This window comes from Heptranchias perlo, chromosome 37, assembly GCF_035084215.1.
Source record: "Heptranchias perlo isolate sHepPer1 chromosome 37, sHepPer1.hap1, whole genome shotgun sequence".
In the NCBI taxonomy this organism is placed as follows: domain Eukaryota; kingdom Metazoa; phylum Chordata; class Chondrichthyes; order Hexanchiformes; family Hexanchidae; genus Heptranchias; species Heptranchias perlo.
The window spans coordinates 10,973,931-10,995,088 of record NC_090361.1 but is presented as its reverse complement, the minus strand read 5'-3'; the positions used below and the strand labels follow the sequence as shown (position 1 = coordinate 10,995,088).

The window sequence follows — 21,158 nt, the reverse complement described above, 5'->3', positions numbered from 1 at the left end:
CTTCTAAGCCTTTATTCACAGAGCTCCTCACTACACCCACACCACACACTAGATTAGCTCTCTTATAAATGGATACAAGAGAGTTCCTAATTGATACACACTACCTGAATACAATTAACACTACTTGATATAAATCATATGGATACAATTAACACATCAAACCCATTCCGCCATTCAATTAGATCATGGCTGATCTGTACCTCAACTCTATTTAACTGCCTTTGATACCCTTGACTAATACAAATCTCTGTCTCAGTCTTGAAAATTTCAATTGATCCAGCACCTACAGCCTTTTGGGGAAGAGAATTCCAGATTTCCACTGCCCTTTGTGAAGAAATGTTTTCTGATTTCACTCCAAAATGGCCTAGCTCTAATTTTAAGATTGTGTCCCCTTGTTCTTGACTCCCCCACCAGAGGAAATAATTTCTCTGTATCTACCCTATCTAATCCTTTTAACATTTTAAACACCTCAACCTTTTAAACTCAAAGTAATACAAGCCAAGTTTATGCAACTGGCCCCCATAATTTAACCCTTTAAGCCCTGGTGTTATTCTGGTGAATTTGTGCTGTACCCCCTTCCTGGGGTGCAGTGTCCAAAACTGAACACAAACATAGAATCATAGAAATTTATGGCACAGGAGGTGGCCATTCGGCCCATCATGTCTGCGCCAGCCAAATCCCACTTTTTTGGTTCGTAGCCTTGTAGATTACGGCATTTCAAGTGCATGTCCAAGTACTTTTTAAATGTGATGAGGGTTTCTGCCTCTACCACCCTCTCAGGCAGTGAGGTTCTGACCCCCACCGCCCTCTGGGTGAAAAAATTTCTCAACTCCCCTCTAATCCTTCTACCAATTAATTTAAATCTATGTCCCCTGGTTGTTGATCTCTCGGCTAAGGGAAATAGGTCCTTCCTATCCACTCTATCGAGGCCCCTCATAATTTTATACACCTAAATTAAACCTCCCCTCAGCCTCCTCTGTTCCAAAGAAAACAATCCCTGCCTATCTAACCTTTCCTCATAGCTGAAGTTCTCCAGTCCTGGCAACATCCTCGTAAATCTCCTCTGTACCCTCTCTAGTGCAATCACATCTTTCCTGTAGTGTGACCAGAATTGTACGCAGTACTCTAGCTGTGGCCTAACTAGTCTTTTACACAGTTCTAGCACAACTTCCCTGCTCCCATATTCTATGCCTGGGATAATAAAGAAAAGTATCCTGTATGCCTTCTTAACCACCTTATCTGCCTGTCCTGCTACCTTCAGGGATCTGTGGACTTGTACTCCAAGGTCCCTTTGTTCCTCTACACTTCTCAGTATCCTCCCATTTATTGTGCATCCCTTGCCTTGTTTGCCTGCCCCAAATGCATTACCTCACACTTCTCCAGATTGAATTCCGTTTGCCACTTTTCTGCCCACTTGACCAGTCCATTGATATCTTCTTGCAGTCTGCAGCTTTCTTCCTCACTATCAAGCACACGGCCAATTTCTGTAGAATTTTCCAGCCCAACATTCCATTAGCTGTTTTGATTGCTTTTAATTATTTGTGTAGATGGACACCCAAATCTCTCTGCTCCTTCACAGTTCCTAGTTTCTAACCATTTTGAAAATACTCCAATTTGTCTTTCTTGGATCCAAAGTGGATGACCTCATAATTGCCCACACTGAACACCATTTGCCACAGTTTTGCCCACTCATTTAATCTGTCTATGTCCCTTTGTAACTTCCTGCTTCCATCCAGACAACTTATTGTGCCTCCTTAACTAAGTGTCATCTGCAAACTTGGATATAAAACACTCTAGTCTTTCATCCAGTCATTGATAAATACGGTGAAAAGCTGTGGCCCCAGTACTGATCCTTGGGGAACACCACTTGCCACATCCCACCAATCAGAGTACATTCCCTTTATCCATGCTCTCTGTCTCCCACCTCCCAATCAATATCCAACCCATGTTGCTCTGATCCTGAAGCAGTGGACGGTTTTGGCAAAGGAGAATGAGGTCCAATAGTGCTTGATGTTTGTCCAGGCAGATGTGGACTAAAACCAGTTGTATGCCAAATGCACTCAAGTCTGCACCCCTTGGACTTGGAGGCCAGGATGGGGGCCATTCCAAGGGGAACGACCAGTAGGAAGAAATTAAAGGTTCTGCTGCAGACAAGGGCATCAAAGGTGTAAGGGAGTAGTTGATTAGATCAACAGCTGCAGATGTATTGTGGCAAATGGAGAGTAAAAGGCTAGGTAGTTGGGAGTTTGTAGAACAGTTGTAAATGACTTGGGAGAGAGATTTTTCCAGGGGCAGACGCAGAAGGAAATGCAGTTGGAGATTGCCAGTGGTGAGGGAGACAAGAAAGTGGTCAGAGATGGCCTTCTCTGTGATCAAGATCACGGCAGTAGAGAGGCTATGTGAGATGGTGAGGTTGAGGAGGTGGCCGTGAATATGGAGGGACAGGTTTATGGAGTATAGAAGGGCAGTGCAATCAGAGGAAAGAGGCAAGTGGAGCTGAGATGGAGAATGAAATCATCAAGGATGAGCCACTGCTCAGTACAAAGGGTGAGGAAGGAAAGGTGGGAGGATATCCCGGAGAAAAATTCAGGGTGGCGCTTGGGAGAGCAGTAGACAACAATGATTTTCAGGAAAAGACAAGAGGGGTGGAACAAGGTGAAGTGCTTGAAGGAGGACGCGGAGGTACCAGAGGAGTCGGGGAAGAGACCAGGGTATGATTTGGTGATAAGGGCCACATCTCCACCCTATTGGTTTGGGCAGAACAGGTGATGAAAAGTTAAGCCAGGTGGCAAAGCTTCAATAGGAGGCACAGTGTCACCACCCAACTGCCAAGCTTTCGTCAAAGCAAGGATGTCCGTGCAATCATCCATTATAAGGGTCTCGATGGCAAGGGCCTTGTTCACGAGTGCACAGACATCCTGGAGCAAAGTGCGGAGAGGAGCTGTCATTGTTGATCCATTGGCAGAGTCAAAGGAAGCAGGAAGGAGATGAATGGAGGGGCTGAGATGACAAAAACTCAAACAGTGAAGGATAAGTCTTTTATTAATGTCAGCTCACTCCCCAAGATGCATTACTTGAAACACACTCCACCCTAGTGTTACACCTCATATGGAGTGCAGCGTTGGAGATTTGGGGGAATGCTTTATTCCCTCTTGGCAAGTTATTTTGTACTAATAGTGGTATAATTTAAACATTGACATTTCTACAATCAAACTATTAATAAATATTAGGATTTATTTCCACTGTGTTACTGGAGAGTAAACACACTTTTAATAATACCTTCTTACTGTTAATATCTATCCAATATACGCAACCTGGCACCACACTAAAGGTCCCATTGCATCAACCATTGTACAGAAAGGTGGCATAAACCAAGCTCCCTTTTTGTCCCACTGCTTTCATCTTCAAATAAGTGACTGCAACAGCGATAAAGCAGCAGCTCAGTGGATAGATGTACTACCTGGTGCCAGGTCCCCGGTCTGTTTTGACCTGGCGGCTTTCAGCTAAGGTAGGGACTAGGAGGGCTAAGAAGGGCCTCAGCATCCCACGAGTGGAAGGAAATCTGTCAGGGTTCCTGCTCCTAACCGCCACCCAGTTATTACCTGCAGAAAAGGGAGCGTGTGGGCAACAGGCTCAGACAAGATTGAGCTCAGCTATGATGCCTTCCAAAGTTGAATAGTCTGCTGACAATCTGTAGGCTCAATTGTGAAAAATGAGCCCCTGGATGAGATACAGGAGTACAATCAGCATTGGTGGAACTACAATCCCTACGAAGTTCAATTACCCCCATCACTAGGCTCAACATCCATCCTCTCCATCTACAGGATACACTGCAGCAACTTACCGTTATTCCGACAGTATCTCTCTCCCTCCGACCTCTACCACTGAGAAGGACAAGAGCAGCAATGTCGTGAGAACACCAAGTTCATCTCCACGCCACACTCCATCCTGACATGGACATGTATCCCTTGGTCCTTAATGGTCACTGGTTCAATAAACTGGAATTCCTTACCCAACACCATTATGGGAGCACCATCCCCACAAGGACTGTAGTGGTTCACGTAAAAGGCCCAACACCACCTTCTCAGGGAATAGGCAATAAATAGCAGCCTTGCCCACATGCCAAGAACAAATAAAACAAAAGGCCAGCTCTGATTTCCCCAAGGACACCGCGGATAAATGTATTCCATTGCACTTACCTGCATTTCAGAGTGTAGATGTTTCCTATAAACTTCACCAGTGAGAGGGGTTCAGGTTTCGGCACTGGAAAGATCACAGGTCTTACTCGGAGAGGTCTTGATTCCTCTGATTTTGGCCTGAATGTCTTGGGCACCTTCCCTTCCTCACGTTTCGGTGACAGGTTCTCTGTGCATACCACTGGCTTTTGCTGCTTACGCTCATAGTCTGGACACGAAAGAGAAGCCGTTAGCTTGTCGTCTCATTCGATGCGTAAAAGTCAGATCCGTTTCAACCTTATTTTATAAACTGTTGGGAGACGTTTTCAAAGGTAACTTCAGATGTAGTCACAATTTACTGAAAACCTGCCAGTACAGTTAAACCCTCCAAAGATCACATTGCTCAATAGCAACTCAATAAGAAGTCCTATTTTACTTTCATGGAAAACCACAGCTTAAGATTGCATAGAAATATATCTGCCTATACGTAGAGGCAGTCAGAGGCATCCGGAATGAGAGACGCCCTGCCCTTATCAAGGAGCTGATCGTTGCTACACGCCTGATCCAATACCCGTGGGCAAACGAAAACACACAAAACAGTTTAAGAGTCGGTAGGCACCTTTGTTCATGGTGGATATGTTTTAAACAGAGAGCGTACTCCGACTACATGTAAATGCGAACTATGTTCAATCGATCTGTGCAGGAACATATCAAGTTACTGCACCTCTCAAGAGTTTTAAGATATTCTGAAAGTATGGCTGCTTCCAATACTGAGTATTGGGAGGAAAAAAAATGATTTTCAGAACAGGTATGATCAGGGCACAATATCCTTCTGGTCCATGCATGCGGTCATTTAGAGGGTTTAACTGCACTTACCGGACAGGACGGAGGACCATTCCACATATGCCATGAATCGAGTGGGTATAAAGAAGTCATTTATCAGAGTTATATCCCCGCAAAGTGTCTTTTCACATTTAGCGCCACACATTTTTTTTTATTACAAGTTATGCTCTAAACAGGAAAGAGAGAATCGGTGGAATTTCTTCTACTTCTTTTCCAACTGTTAACCAACCTTTCACTGAATTTGTTGAACCCTGAAAGTTATGTTTGCAAGGTGAATATTATGCAGGGTTTTCTAAGCTGCCAAACCGCATGCAAACGGGGCTTGATCTTATCTTAACACCGTTATAGGCTTACTTACACATTACAATGATTTATACACCCTGGCTCAGTTTCTATACAGGGGAAGAGTGCGAGAACAAAAAGGTACAATAAATACAATCCACTCACGTGCAAATTAAAACAAAAAATTATATACATAAGCAAGCAAAAGCTGCAACTAGTCCCTGAACTTCTAGGGTTAGGCTTTGCGTTCTCAAGCACGTCATGAAATGGACGCTCATTAGGGGATCAACTTCGTGTCGTCTGGATCACAGCATGTATATCACACACAGTTTCCTTTACAGTGCATTTCAATTTAACAAGCTTTTTTCTTCAGCACTGTCAAAGTTTACATTGTTTTTTTTTGGTTAAGTTATACAAAGCCAAAGGGTCTCACATGTGTCGGTGAGTGTAGGTTCAGCCTTTTCGTGAAGTTCCTCGAACTGAGACAGACTCGGTAACTTCCTTTTCAATCCAGATTTCAGATGGCCACGCATGTGGTTCGAGAGGCCTACACCCGTGGTTAGTGTCACTCCACAATACTCACAGGTTCCTAACTTGACTGGGTGCTCTGTTGTCCAAAATGAAATTAAGATTCAGTTACCACCCTGCCTTCCACAGTTTGATTCCTAATTTAAATTGAGGTTCTGGCAGGTCTCAACCTAGTTCCCAGTGGTCATGAACCCACAGCACAATAAAGGCTCTCAAATTTAATACTGACTGCCTGCAGTCTCTTTACTGGGTGCCATGGGAAGTGGAAATAGAAATGTCACCATGTACCATTAGGGGCTGCTCTTGGAAGTCAAGGATTGGTAAAGACAGTAGGCGTCTGGGGTGGGAGGGGGCAGGGAAAGAGAGCTAGGGTAAGAGCTCTGTATTACGGGTGATGCCCTATCTGACTAGGGGATGCTCAGCATGGTCACTGAGTGCAAAGCAGAAAGATGCTCCACTTCCAATCACTTATCTCTCACACAGACACACACACACATACTCAATCACTCTTCAACCATGCATCAAGCCAGGTATTTGGAGGAAGGGAAAAAAGTTGCAAAGTAAAGGAAGCCCCAGAGTCCACTCAGTGATTAATCCTATGACCAGCATTTACCACTGTACAATTATTTCCTTTCAATTTTTCCAACGTTCTTCACTGAATTTCCTTTCAAGATGGTGTATTGGATAAAATATGGATGTAAACTTTCATTTCTTTAAAAAAAAATCAGAATTTCATGCTTTTTGATTGAGTCTTCATGTTGATGTTTGAGACTCTAATGGATTCTTGTAAGCAATGTAGACACAAACCAATGGAAATGCTGGATCCTCAAAAAAAAAGGCTGAGCAGCTGAAAGACTTCAATGTGACAGATGAAAGGAGCACAAAGCTCATTAACCAACACCACTATTACTACCATGCTCTAGAGGCATGGAAATGATTTTGCACCTGCAGTACAGCAAACGAACAACCACAGTCCCACAATCAACGGATTACAGTGCAGCTCCTCCCCCAGAATTGACCATTACAGTGCAGCTTCTCCCCTAAATGCCCATTACAGTGCAGCTCCTCCCCCAGAATTGACCATTTCAGTGCAGCTCCTCCCCTTAAATTGCCCATTACAGTGCAGCTCCTCCCCTTAAATTCCCCATTACAATGCAGCTCCTCCCCTTAAATTGCCCATTACAGTGCAGCTCCTCCCCTTAAATTGCCCATTACAGTGCAGCTCCTCCCCTTAAATTGCCCATTACAGTGCAGCTCCTCCCCTTAAATTGCCCATTACAGTGCAGCTCCTCCCCTTAAATTGCCCATTACGGTGCAGCTCCTCCCCTTAAATTGCCCATTACAGTGCAGCTCCTCCCCTTAAATTGCCCATTACGGTGCAGCTCCTCCCCTTAAATTGCCCATTATGGTGCAGCTCCTCCCCTTAAATTGCAGCTCCTCCCCCAGGATTGACCATTACAGTGCAGCTCCTTCCCTTAAATTGTCCATTACAATGCAGCTCCTCCCCCAGGATTGACCATTACAGTGCAGCTCTCCCCGACAACCGCCCACTAGTGCACTTTGGAAAATGTTCAGAGTCCCACTCCCAATCCAATAGTATTTGGGCTGGGATCCTGACCTGTGCTTAAAACCCCAACAAGCTTTTGTTGCATGTGTGTGTTTCAACGAAGCCTCGGAGCTGTAATTAAAGTTACATCCAGCGAGTGCATTGAGACTGTGGCTAAAAGTTCTCATATATCAGTGTACAGCACAAGATAAAGCCCATTTTAAAAGCAGCGTTAAGGAGAGTGAAACTAAACCAGAGTAAAACTTCAAGCCATGAACAAATGGGGCTTCTTTCTCCCCCCAATATGGAAGTACCTTCTGGTCTGTGTTTGGTGGACAGTTTATACATAGAGGTAATCTTATAGCATAACCCCTTTGTGGACCAACATGCTGTGTTATAGAAGGCAGGATATGGGTTGGCACCTAATATTTCTCATTGACAGATTACCTCACAGATTACCCAACCTCGGAGAGAAAATTGAGTTCATGTCCTCGCAAGGGAGCAGCCAGGTGAAGAGTATGGGAAGATACCTGCTCTCAGCCCCAGTGATCTTCATGGCTACCCATAAATAGCGGGATATAGTAACTCTCAAAATTTTGAGGGGTATTTGGAGTGTATTAGATGAACTCCCTCCCTTCCATTCCGCACATTGCCCAATCCGAAGAGAGGCAACTGCTGATGCTTGTTCTCTTCAGCCAGCCTCCAGAAGGGAGTGGGAGAACCACTTAATTTTCACAACTGAAAATTCAACTGTCAACCCACTGGTGCACAAGCATGCATACAGTCCGGGACACGAGTTATAATTCCACTTGTTGTAAATGACCATTCTTGGCTCTTGGTTTTTAGTGGGGAGGTTTCAATACAGAAGCCATGTGCTTACTGTAAGGATAGCAGGGAGGGGGAAAACGTCAAAAGGAAGAATCACTCCTGCCACCCTCTCACGTCATCAGGTCAACTGCAACAAAAGAAGCCCAGGAGCAGGATGCTTAACCTACTCAGCCAGGTTTGGTGCACGAAGGAAAAAAGAACCTTAAACAAACACACTATTCAAAGAAAAGTGCACAGAGGCGCTCACATGCATGCTATCTCAGCACGGCTGCTGATCAACAATCAGCCGTAAGAGGCATTAAAAGATACTGGGCCAATGAATAGTGACAAAAGCAGAATATGAAGGTGCAATCCTATTCATTTAAGAATCACGTTTTAAAATGGAGCATGCAAAATAAGAGATTAATGTCAAAAAGCAAAGAGAAGGATAACCAAAGGGTTGGTACAGAAAGTAACCACTGCACAACTATGTCAAAGCAACTGATCCTGACTGGGGCAACAGCACTCTAAACCAGAGCAGCAGGAATGCAAAGTAACTATTTCCCCCTAGTGGTAAGTTCCCAACTATAATGGGACCTCCAGGAAAAGCAGTAAACAGAATAGGAGAGTCTCGACTAATATTTACTCCACTAATCAAGTTAATTTGAGCCAATTTACAAAGCTGCTGGAGACATCAAAAAAATGTTATGCTAAATGTTTGTGTTCCTTAGCTCAACAAATCTTTGACAACAAATATTACAGGTAGTCTAGAAGATGCAGTATATAGGCTGTGATCTATCTCCTTTGTTGTATAAAGCCACTAATCACCCTGTTTAACCCAGGTTATACTGGGTAGGATACCAACTCTCCTATCCCACTGACGGCTGCTGCTAACTTCTTGGTAACAAGCTGCATGGGAGGATCTCCCTTGGGAGGCATCTGTATTGATACAGATATCAATATTATTTTATATTACTAAAAGGTTATTGCAATTTAATCAGATCCAACCCTTATTAATTTTGCATATTTAATTTCTTGTACTTTCCTGTTTGGGGCTGAGATCTATTTAAAAAGGATAAGTTTAAAGGAAACTAACTCAGTATTCAGATGAATGTTTATTGTGCCATTAAGGCAAAAGGTATCAGTGCCAGGCACAAGGTTACCTACCTTCAGTAGGGTCTTCCTCATTCTTCGAATGTAATTTATCCTCCATGTACGTTAAGGACTGACAAACCATCCAACTAGGGGAAAACTACTGAGAAACTCATTTTCTACACTACAAAAGCCACACACATCTTTCTGTTCTGCATAAAATTGAACCTACAAACCAGTCTCTCAACCTAATTTTTTCCTTTCCTGCTGGGGTACGGTTTCACAGGGGTTGTCAGCCTTCCACTGCCTTGACCAAAAGACCATTCTTCATGTATAAACCTATTCAACTGCAGGGGCATCACAACTGACCCAGTTCTGTTCTCACCCAACATTCACACATGTATATTTTCCAACAGGGGTAAACTGGTCAACAAAGAGAGGGAACCCTGGTGGATTTATTTTCCTAATCCATAGCCGAGGGTGGCTAAAGCTAACTTGTACTGCAATTGCTAGGATCCGCTAACTAAGCACAGACTCGGGATCAAACCAAAGACTTTCTGGTCTGTATGATTTAGTACTACATTAACCCATCTGCGTGCTCTCCCCATTTCTGTTTCACAATGAGAAAGACCATACTGAAGATAGGCCCCTTGCCCTTTTGTTCATTATCCATGTACAGCAAATATACTGAAGTAATATCAGAAAACAAAGTGGATTAACTATGATTTGGCCCAACGGTCTGCCTTAAGAATCAATGTGCCAAGAATGGAAGTCTCTTCTTTTGAAAACCAATCCAGAATAGACTGGCTCCACAGGCATACTTTATAAATGTGATTCAACACAGCTCATGTAGAATGAGCTTTCACTGAGGGATGCAAGCTATGACCATCAGAGAATACAAGATGGTGTCTAGGTTTATGCAATTCTCAACTGTTGCTACAATACACCAGAGCTCTTGAAGTCATGCAGTGAAATCTGTACTCAATTTCTGCATTAGAAACAATTACTGCACAACAACCTCATAGGAAAGATGAAATTCCAAGATAAAATTAGGTAACTCTAGAGGGCCAAATAAAAACACAGTGGATCTGCCGTGAGAGCTTGGAAACGTCTGGATTGATGTGCCGAAACTAAATCGCAGGTGTGATAGCCTTAAGTGCAAAAAACTTAAGGTCGTCAATTGAAACAGGCCCAATTAGGATTACGGAGGAGGTGCTGGAGGCCCTCATCAATGTTGAGGGTCAGACAAAGGCTTGATTTTCCTGACTCCTTTCATGAACTTGATGCCAGAAGATACTCATCTCTAAGGTTGAGATTTTAGTTCACTTGCTGGAGACATACTGCCTTGGTCATAGAGAGATGGATGTTTTCAACTTCAATCCAGCAGACAGTATAGATCCATATCATTGCCCAGTGTTCTTGAAACAGGTCAGCCCTGCAACTGAGTACAACGTCTTGCTCTAAACAAATCTCATTTGGGGCGCCTGGGCTCTTCTTCAGATAGAATGACGTCCTCCAATCTTCAAGGAAATAAATCTTCCACAGCAGAAGGTGTGATATTTGAAGCCTGGTGCAGCCATATAACGGAGCAGTTTAATGCTCCAATCAAGAGACCACATTCAGGACCAAAAACTTTCATCAAGTCAAGAGGAGGACTCCCTGAAGCTTCACAGGTTGGAGTCAGCCTATTTGAGTTCAAAGTTTACTTTTGACTTTTTCTGGGACAGCAACCACTGCTTGCAAGACTTTTGTGTAATGTGGGATGGAATGAGTAAGAGATGGGAGCGCTCGATGCTCACGATTTCTGAGTAAAAGCACACACATTCTGGAGTGCATTTCACTATTGCAGAGGGATGTCTCCACTACACAACATCCCTTAGTACCTTGGCTAAGATTTTTCAATAAAGCAAATATTATTTTCTCTTACCCAAGTACAATGCACTAAATTAAATATTCTCTTTAGATTCCCCTTTCTATAATGTTCTATTCTCCTCTTACAAAAATGTATCCAGGAATAATAAATTTTGGGAGCTTTCCCCCTTTTTTGAAGAAGAGGGTACTTTGCAGGAAGTAATAAACTTTCTAGATTGTATTTCTGGAGTTTCCCTTTAAACCTTCTTTCGTTGATAGACTGGTTAATGATAAAAGACAAGTAACTCAACGGCACTGTTAGAGACACTATTGGAAAAGGCATATGATCCATACACAATATAAAAGCACCTTGAAAGGTCACCAATATTGCAATTTTTCTTTCTGTTTCAGTCTTCCCACCCAACTTTGCCAGCTAGCGATAAACTTGGGACTATATTTTGCACAGTATGTGCAAGATACTGTTAAAAAAAAATTGGACTTTCACAAGGTTTATTTTAGCAGATTTCAAGTCAGGTTAAAAAAAACCATACAAATATTTGTCCCATCAATAATCTGACCATCATGCACTTGCTAAGGACAGAAACTAAAAGCAGGAATTTGTCTCATTCCCTCTGACAAAGACAATTTAGCCCTACATAAATTTTTCAATTTATAATATGGTCATTCTGTATCAGTTCACCATTTCACTAAACATATCTGATAACTTCAACCTTTGATTAAAAAGTTCTGAGCACAAGACTGGCTAATCAGACCAAGACAGTTTTGGCCGCTGCTACTGGACATCAGTTTACCCACTGAACATGGTAGCTACCACTCTCGTTAGATATTAACACGTTGCTCCAGACACAATCCAAGGGCGCTTTAGTTCAAGTGGCCATAGTACTGAAATTTCACACATCCACTGAAGCCGTAGTAACAACACTGCACAAGGCGGAGACATCTAGGGTATTATTAATGCAGAGACTTGGGAGATTCTCCTAGAGCATTAACCGCCCGTATAACAAGTTTCTCGTGTGGTTCCCAAAGACTGCTTTACATAAAACAGAAAATGCTGGACACGCAGAGAAAAAGCAATGTTTCAGGTGGGACCCTTCAATCAGAACTAGGTTGAGTTCTGATAAGCCCCAACCAAACCGTAACCTCATTCAGATGACCTACTGTTACCCCAGTGTTTTCTGTGTTTATTTTGGCCATTTGTTTTTTTAAAAATTTCTAACCTATACTTTTTTTTATAAAGACAAATTAGATGGTGCCTGAAACCTTGCACCAGCAGGAGCAAAAGCTCCAAAAAAATAAGCTGCCACGCTGTAAAAATATGCTCAGGGGTTTCATTTCCCTGTGAACTTTATCTGGACTCCAATGTAAGTATTAAAACATTACAAGTAAAGATCTCACACATTTACACTGCATATGTGTTATCTATATATTTATTCAATTCAAGAGGCTGACCAGAGTAATCCAGGGCTTGTGAGATCGGCTTTTTTCTTCGAATGTACATATGTACTGTCAATGTAAATTAATTCAATGAGTAGTACCTACACCACCAAGGGATTTCAAACAGAGAAGTGTTGTGCCATGCCCCAGGAGTCCCCGGAGAGGCAGCAGGGGGACCAAGGTGGTATCACATTCTCCTTATATTCTATCATAGCCTAGCAATGACACACAGATACCACCATGGGAGGATGACACCGTTTCTGTCCACAGATAAGAAGTGTATAAGTCTTCTTGGGACTACAGAGCGATCACAGAACAATTACTTTTATAGAATTCCTCACAGTAAGAGCTTCCAACTTGCTGATGACCCATTTGCTAAAGGCAATGAGTAGCTGAGATATACAAACCAGGAAGGTGCCAGGTTCGATTCCCAGGTCTGTGAATCGGGTTAGCTGAAATCAACCAGGGAGGTAGGGACATTCCAATTGGCAGCAGTACCCCTGAGTTTTGAGAGATGGGGAAAAGGGGAAAAAAAAACAAAGGATAAGGTTCCTGCTCCTGATTACTATCCAGCAACCTCTAATAAAAGAGTGTGTGTCTCTATGTGTGTGTGTTGGGCACAGCTGTAATTCCGTTTCCTTCCCCCCTGCCAAATCCCGGGGAGCTGCGCTCACCATCTAGGGTCGCACATGAAGAATAACGACTTGTATCAAAATATCAGAGAGTTACCAGCGCCCATCAAGTAGTTAATATCTTCAGGAAAGCAGAGGGAAAAGACGGACAGAAAACTAACATCAATTCCACAAATGTCAGCAGCTCTTCTATACCTCACCCAAATGGCCATTCTTCATATATGACCTAGACAGGTCCTAGACAGTGTGGTTAAATGACCATGGGTGCGATGCACATGTTGCAGCCAAGCCCAAACCTGTCCTCACTCAACAGGCGCAAGAGAAAAAGGTTTGAATTTCCTGGTTGTGTGTGTCTTGGTAAACTGAAAACACATATTTACTATTGCAATACTAATATTACAGATGTCACGAATACTGGCAATACTCTAAAGTTTGAAACGGTCCACTACATTTAAAAGGGCGCTGTTGTGTGTTTTAACAAGAACTATGCAATTACAACAATGTTTGGTAAAGACAGTCAACACATTTTAATCAAGACAGTGTGGTAAATATGATTTCCTTTTAACGCCAACCCTTTCTCGGAGGGGTTTATGGTAATAGTTACTAGCTAACTGTAGTCCTCGCACTCCAGGTGATTTCTGGCCTCGTTCTCATGCTAATCTGTTCATTACTGACCTAAATCATCTCAGTTTACAAGGAAGTTTAGCCATTGTAAGTTCATTCTTCTCCATTTGGCCATCATCCAGTGGAAGTGCAGAACATTCGTTTGAATATTAACTTTAAACTGATGACTATGTAATTATATTACAAAGTGCTTGGGCTTGTAATTTGCACTTAAAAACGGGGGAAACATGAATGGTAATAATCAGATGATCAAATCCAAGAATGAAACTGGAATGGCCATCTGAACCCAGAGCAGAGATTACAGCCCTTTAATCACTTGCCTACCTGTAATTTATGTAGTTTTTTTTTTGGGGGGGTGGGGGGGTGGGGTTGGGGAGATCTGGGTGGCTGGGGGAAAAGAGAAATAGGTTGATTAATGAGTTTTCGGTGCTTATTTGATGCCCTTGAGCATCACTGTGCATGTGTATGCTTTAGGTATAACGACTGTGATGCAATCACCACAAGCAATGATGTGCAGGGAGAACAGCCCACAGGCAATGCTGTGAATTATTACACAAGCAGTGCTGTTTGGACAGAACACACAAAAATTTCAGACATCAAAAGCTGGAGGCTTGCTGGGTGAGACAGACTCCAAGCAATAGCCACAGTACTTACTTGGCTTAGTTCAACTATTCAGTGCAGCTATCTATTCAGATATTTAGGGTCAATTAATGTTTCAGAGCCCTGGTGTAAAGATAACTGTTTGCATGTTTCTCCTGAGTTAGTCTGAGCTTTTCTGTACTCTTACAATAGGTTAACATGGCTGTTTTCAACTACAACTGCTCTCAGTGGACAAGTCTTTGTTGAGAAGGTAGGGAAAGGTGGGGGGGGGGGGGGGTGGTGAGAAGGAGGAAGAAAAAAGTGTTCCCACTTCTAATTACTATTCAGTGACCCTGCACACCGTGGCCATCATGAGCATAGAATAAGGCTTGGCTGCGACATCTCCCACAGTCATATAGCCTGCTGTCACACAGATCCAGGTCCACAAAGTACTGCCACCTAAGTCAAGATACTGGAAGACTGTTCATGGCCAGGAATTACATGCCAGCCAGAGTCACTATCTTGAAGGGGGAATATGAGAGGGGGAAAAAAAAAATCATGAATAGCAAGCGAGACAGAACTTCATTTTGGAGGAGTCAGAGTTTTGGAGATTTAGTGCAGTACAGCGGCGTGATTACCTTACAAAACGTATGTAACCCAGGAGAATGCACAAAAAGGTGCAGAACCGCAGTGTGGAATTGAATTACTGCTCTTATTCCAAGGTAAATTAGGAGTACCACAAAAGAGGTGCTATTGCAAAATCATAAAAGAAAATGTCATTAAAAAAATTATTTCAAAAAGAGTATAGGGAAAAGACTGGGGAATGCGACTGAGTGACAAGATTTTCAACGGCCAGCAAAAGCAAGACGGGCCAAACAGCCTCCTTCTGTACTGTAAAAGTCTATGATTCTAAAGCACACTTTCTCTGATTCACTAACAGATGGTCAAAAATCATTAGCCCCCATTCATCCCTCCCTCCCTCCATCCTAGGAGAAAGGAAATAGAGCAATGGTGGAAAAAGTTGCAAAATGTAGGGAAATTGAAATGATTTATAAGTCCTGGTTCAATAAAAATTCTACGTCAATGGTTTATTTTAATGAGCAGAGTTACACTGCACTTAAAGATGCATGCATAACAAATTGGAGATTCTGAATGACAATTACAAAGAAAAATACAAAACAAAATTCAATACGATGTACTGATGTGGATCTAGGGATGTTATTATGTAATGACAAGCTCACCTGGTTAAAAAAAGGTATTAAATGGTGGAGGCAAATATCAAAAAACAAGAACAGCTCAAACAGGAAATCCCCTTGAATTTGCTGCCGGCAGAAGTGCATTAATCCATTTCCTTAGGAGTTTATAATTATGGACAACACTACATAAGCATTAGTGCTATAAATTACACGTGACTGTACTAGCCTGTCGAGGATTTATAATGTGGGGGGAGATTTGTATTGTTTTAAAGGATATGACTGACAACTAAAGGGTAATCCTCACCCCATCCAACATTGCGACTTTATTCAGCAGCAATGATAGTTTAAATAAGGACTTCTACATATTGTAAGATCTGCCACGAAGGTCGTGATAGGTCAGATAAGGTGTTACTGGAGATTAACTATTTGCCATACTAAGCCCCCCCACCCAGCCTTCTGCACCAAAACCACTGGTAACTGATGTGTCCATTTTTAGAAGAGCAAAACCCTTTTCTTTCAAATATAAAGTTGAAGTCCTTACTTTTGTTAGAAGCCACATACATTGGTTAAAACTAAAAGGAAGGGCTTCACAGGAACTGGCTCTTAAAGTGGTAGGTCAAATCTGAACAGTTGGCCTGTTCTTATTTGCAGTTCCAACCTACGCCTTTAAGATGAGAACGCTGCACAGAAACAAGTGTCCAATTTTTTTTTAATTCTATAAAATAGTTGCTCAAATACCGAATACAAACTTACTTCTCTTTTTCTTTGGATGTGGCTCATCGTCCTCAGATGGCATAGAGGAGCTCGGGGTGCACTCGGTTGTGCTGCCTTGGCTCAGATCTGTGGGAATGTAGCACTCGGTCGGAGGCATTTTTTCTGTCTCTGGATTCTTCTGTGCCGGTGAGGCCGGAAACCCGAACTCTACTGTTTTGGGCTCCAACTTCACAGTCTTACCCCCTGGCAGTGAACACAGCTCCCCCGGCAACTCCTTAACCATAGATTTGATATGGTTTCTGATTGGCTTTGGAAGAGGGCGGTCCTGCACACAGTTCAGAGAGGCGCCCATGCTAATGTTGGGCTTCTGGCGGATCCATTCCCTCAGGGTATCTATCGGCGAGCCGTTGATGTGCCATTCAGTCACCCCGAACTGTCGGAGATGGGCTCTGGCATGGCTGGCTAAAGCTTTCCGGTTTTCAAAGTAGTGGCCACACAATTCGCAGCAAGTATCTGCGGCTGCAAGGAAGAGACCAGGACACAAATCAATGTGTTAATGTGACTCCGACTGCTTAGTGGTGCAGCCATCTATTTAAGTCAAATTAATGTTCAACAGCCTTAATGTAAAGACTGTGGTTTGCTCTGTGCTTGCTGAGCTGAATATTTTACAGCACAGAAGGGGGCCAGTCGAGCCAGCGTGCCTGCACCAGCACTTAAATATTTATCCACTTAGTCCCATTCCCCAGTTCTTTTCCTTATCTTTTTAATTTTTCTTTTTCAAATATTTATCCATTTCCCTTTTATTAGCTATTATGGATTCTGCTTCCACCACTGTTTCTGGGAGGGCATAGCACCTGCTAACAACCCTGTGTATAAAAAAAATTCTAACCTCACCCTTCGCCTTTTTGGTGATAACAAACTTCTTCGCTCTAGTTCCCAACTTCCCAATACAGTGTCAGCCGTGGCTCAGTGGTAGCACTCTAGCCTTGGGGTCAGAAGGTCGTGGGTACAAGTCCCACTCCAGGGACTTGAGCCCATAATCTAGGCTGACACTTCAGAGCAGTACTGAGGGCGTGCTGCAATGTCAGAGGTGCCATGTTTTGGATGAGACATTAAACCGAGACCCCGTCTGCCCTTAGGTGGTAAAAGATCCCATGGCACTATTTCGAAGAGCAGGGGAGTTCTCCCCGGTGTCCTAGCCAATATTTATCCCTCACCCAACATCACTAAATCTGATTATTGTCGCATTGCTGTTTGAGACCTTGCTGTGCGCAAATTGGCTGCAGCGTTTCCTACATTACAACAAAGACTACATTTCAAAAGTACCTCACTGGCTGTAAAGCGCTTTGGGACATTCTGAGGTCACGAAAGGCATTATCAAAATGCAAGGCTTTCTTTTATAGCCTTTCCCCATTTAACTCATCAAACCTCTCAATTTTGAACACCACTATTAGATCTTGTCATCATTCTCTGTTTCAATGAAAAGAGTCCCGGGAGATAATGCAGATTCCAGTGCTGGAATCTGCAGAGAGGCATATTATAGATTTCAGTTTAGGCTCTGCCGTAGGCCGAGTGAGTAAAGAAAATGGCCGGTGTTGTACCAAACCACAATGGTCTCTAAGCTTAGTTAGCTGATCTCAACCAGGGGAGCAATGGGAACATTACCAGTGGCCTGAGCCCCTGGGCTAGGCAGTAGGGATGAAAAAAGAAATTCAGCTAGGATTCCCGCTCCTGATCACTCTACAGTGACCTGCACTGGAAAGTATGCATGTGAGGACCTTGTGCAAGGTCAAGATTGGGTTCGGTTGCGATGCCCTCAATCTGTAGATACCCTCAGTCTAGGGTTCCCCATATGAAGAATGCCCACACAGAGTATGTGCAGAGGACTGCTCCCACCCTTAGACCTGTAACCCAGCAAGAGTTAGTGCCATAAGGAGACAAGGAGAAACTGGAAAAAATAAAACAAAGAATGTCTTTTCACAACTGAAATTATTTATAGATTTTGTTTTATTAAACATCATTACGTGAGTGATGGTTCTCAGTTATTTCTTCTGCCTGTTCTGAATCATCAGTACCATTAGAAAATATGTAATTGTGAAGAATTTCACAAGATTAAACAGGTGAGATGCCTGTAGTTTCAACCTACCACCCACCCCTAATAGGGAAGGGGAGATGCACCATTATAATCAGAAGACTTGCTGACATTTAATGGGATGGAAATGCTTTCTCAGCAGATCTCAGATTGAATTCTTTCCCACCCTGTATATTTCTAATGTCAAGAATTAAACAGAATTGAGCAAACACATGAAACCCATATTGCAGAAACTCACACAAAAATCAAAACTTTACCCCGAGTATAAAGGTAATCAAGTAGAAACTCCAGGTTATCAATGCAGCACCAAAATATAACAGATTTAAAACCCGTTATGGGCCAAACTTTTTAATAGAAGTGAATTCTACTTTTGGGAATAGAACAGTAATCTCACCATTAAGGCCTCTTTTAAAATGTAAGTTCAAATCAAAGTAAATCTTATGCAATTATTTGTTTTGTTGCAAATGAGTTAGGTCCAGAAACCTTCCCCTTGTCCTGGCCGGCCTCCCACCTGGCACCCTCCATAAACATGTGCTCATCCAAAACTCTGTTGCCTGGATCCTAACTCACACCAAGTCCAGCTCACCCATCACCCCTGTGCTCACTGACCTAAATTGGCTCCTGGTCCGGCAACGCCTCGATTTTAAAATTCTCATCCTCGTGTTCAAATCTCTCCATTACCTTTTTCCTCCCTATCTCTGTAATCTCCTACAACCCTCCGAGATCTCTGCACTCCTCCAATTCTGGCCTCTTACATATCCCTGATTTCCTTTGCTCCAACATTCTTCAGTTGCCTAGGCCCTAACCTCTGGAATTCCCTCCCTAAACCTCTCTCTCCTCCTTGAAGATGCTCCTTAAAACCTACCTCTTTGACCAAGCTTTTGGTCACCTGCCCAAATATCTCCTTATGTGGCTCAGTGTCAAATGTTCTCTGATAATCCTTGTGAAGCATCTTGGGATGTTTTACTACGTTAAAGACACTGTACAAATGCAAGTTGTTGTATATTTCTTGACATATCAGTATCCTTTCAACCATGCAATCAATCTTTTCCCCTGCAAAGCTGTGTAAAGCAGCTTTAGCTACTGTCCTTTCCTTCTGCATTCCTGGGGTGAACTTCACCGTGTGGCCATGTCAGTGTATGGTGCACGGAAAGGCACAGCAAACAATAGCATCGATGTAGGTTTTCTTTCTCATAATAATGAACTTACATTTTTAAAAATCATTTTGGGAGGGAACTGAACAGCAAGAGAAAGATCTATGAAGTAGATGGGAGGAGAGCATGGCTTCAGCAATCTGGTCACTGTAGCTCTCAGTAACTCAATTAAAACAAAAAGGACACAAATCATTTTTTTAAAAAAGCCTTTTAAAAACATTAAGAAACTGTCCTTCCCAGAAGGTAACCTACCACCCCAACCTGGTTTGGCCTACACTTGATTCTAGTCCCATACTACATTGTTGTCTCTGAATGCCTTCTGAAGTGGCCTAGCAAGCCCTTCAGTTGTACAACTGCCGATGAAGGCAGCCCAACACCATCTCAGGGCAACTAGGGCTGGACGATAAATGCAGCCTTTTCAGTGTCACCCACATCCTGGGAACTGATTTTAGAAAAAAAATGGGTAACTCTGAATCTCCCAACTTCTTTACTACCAGGGCAGTATCTCCAGAGATCGGTAACAGTAAAACTTGGGTGTAAGTGCACCAGGGTGTGTCAAGATGCAGGCTTGTAGCTGGATTCCCCACACAAGATTCCTAATCTCAGCTGCGCAGCTCAGAGGATGCAGAAGAGGAGGCCAAGCATTTACACCACAGGGAAGTGAAATATAAAAGAGAGATGGGCTTGGGGATCCCTGGAAATTTTCCTTGCAGCCAGCTGCTGAGCAGCAGTGCCAGAGGGACAAAGAGCAGCTTGTCCATCGGCCCATTGTTTGCAACTAAATGTACAACATTGTGAGAGCAAAGAGAAGGCAAGGACAGAATAAAAAGATGCCTTTATGGTCAAGAGTTTCGAGAAACCAAATATGCAAAATCTCAAAGTAGTAGTAAGAATATTCAAAGTAGTCTGACTTACCAATTACCGGAGCTGTCGTCACTTTCTCCTGCGGGGACCACGTGGACTTTGGCTTAAACAAGCCTGATTCTGGAGTGTAGCTGGGTTTCAATTCTGGCGGCAGGCTTCTTTCTTCTAGCACGGGTTTCTTTAGTGGTGCAGTTGACACAAAACCCATCGGTATCTTCTTGCCCAGTGGTGATCCAGTTGGATGCTGGCTGTTGGGCGTATAGGTTAACACTTTCCTTGCTGGGGGAGACAGATGCTTTTGGTGCATCTCCTTAACCGGAGATTTGACAATCTGTCCGAACGGCTTGGCAATGGGTTTCTCCTCATACACATAGTTTTCAGGTTCCCGCTGTAGCTCCCGTTGTGCTGGCTCGTGGCCAAGTGGCTCAGGCTTCCCTTTTCTTTTCATCAGCTCCTTCAGCGTGTCAATTGGCGAACCATTCACAGTCCACTCTGTCACCCCAAACTGCCTCAGATGTGACCGGGCGTGGCTCGACAGCCCCTTACGATTCTCAAAGTATTCACCACAGAATTCGCAGCGGACATCCTTGCTAGGTTGATCAACTGTTACCAAACAAAAGAAAAAAGAAAATTGACCTCAGTTTTCTTTTGGAAGGGTGGAAGGAACGGTGAGGTGAATTTAGAGTTAAAATAGGGGGCATCACCGACAGCAAATGAAGTACGT

The 21,158-nt window shown here is 43.1% G+C and overlaps 1 protein-coding gene across 7 annotated transcripts in view; it reads right to left on the bottom strand.

Annotated features, from left to right (window-relative positions):
* LOC137304504 (protein Wiz-like) overlaps window positions 1-21,158 on the bottom strand; it is an 81,436-nt gene that overhangs the window by 10,274 nt on the left and 50,004 nt on the right. For 3 of the 7 annotated variants that reach the window (XM_067973128.1, XM_067973129.1, XM_067973133.1), the window contains 5 exons: window positions 20,486-21,037; window positions 16,364-16,843; window positions 12,987-13,079; window positions 5,734-5,907; window positions 4,200-4,404 (listed from right to left, as the gene is read on the bottom strand). In XM_067973128.1, coding sequence (XP_067829229.1) covers window positions 4,200-4,404; window positions 5,734-5,907; window positions 12,987-13,079; window positions 16,364-16,843; window positions 20,486-21,037 — 1,504 coding nt within the window. The remainder of the gene's footprint in view (window positions 1-4,199; window positions 4,405-5,733; window positions 5,908-12,986; window positions 13,080-16,363; window positions 16,844-20,485; window positions 21,038-21,158) is intronic. The other 4 variants (XM_067973131.1, XM_067973130.1, XM_067973132.1 and 1 more) reach the window with 4 other exon arrangements.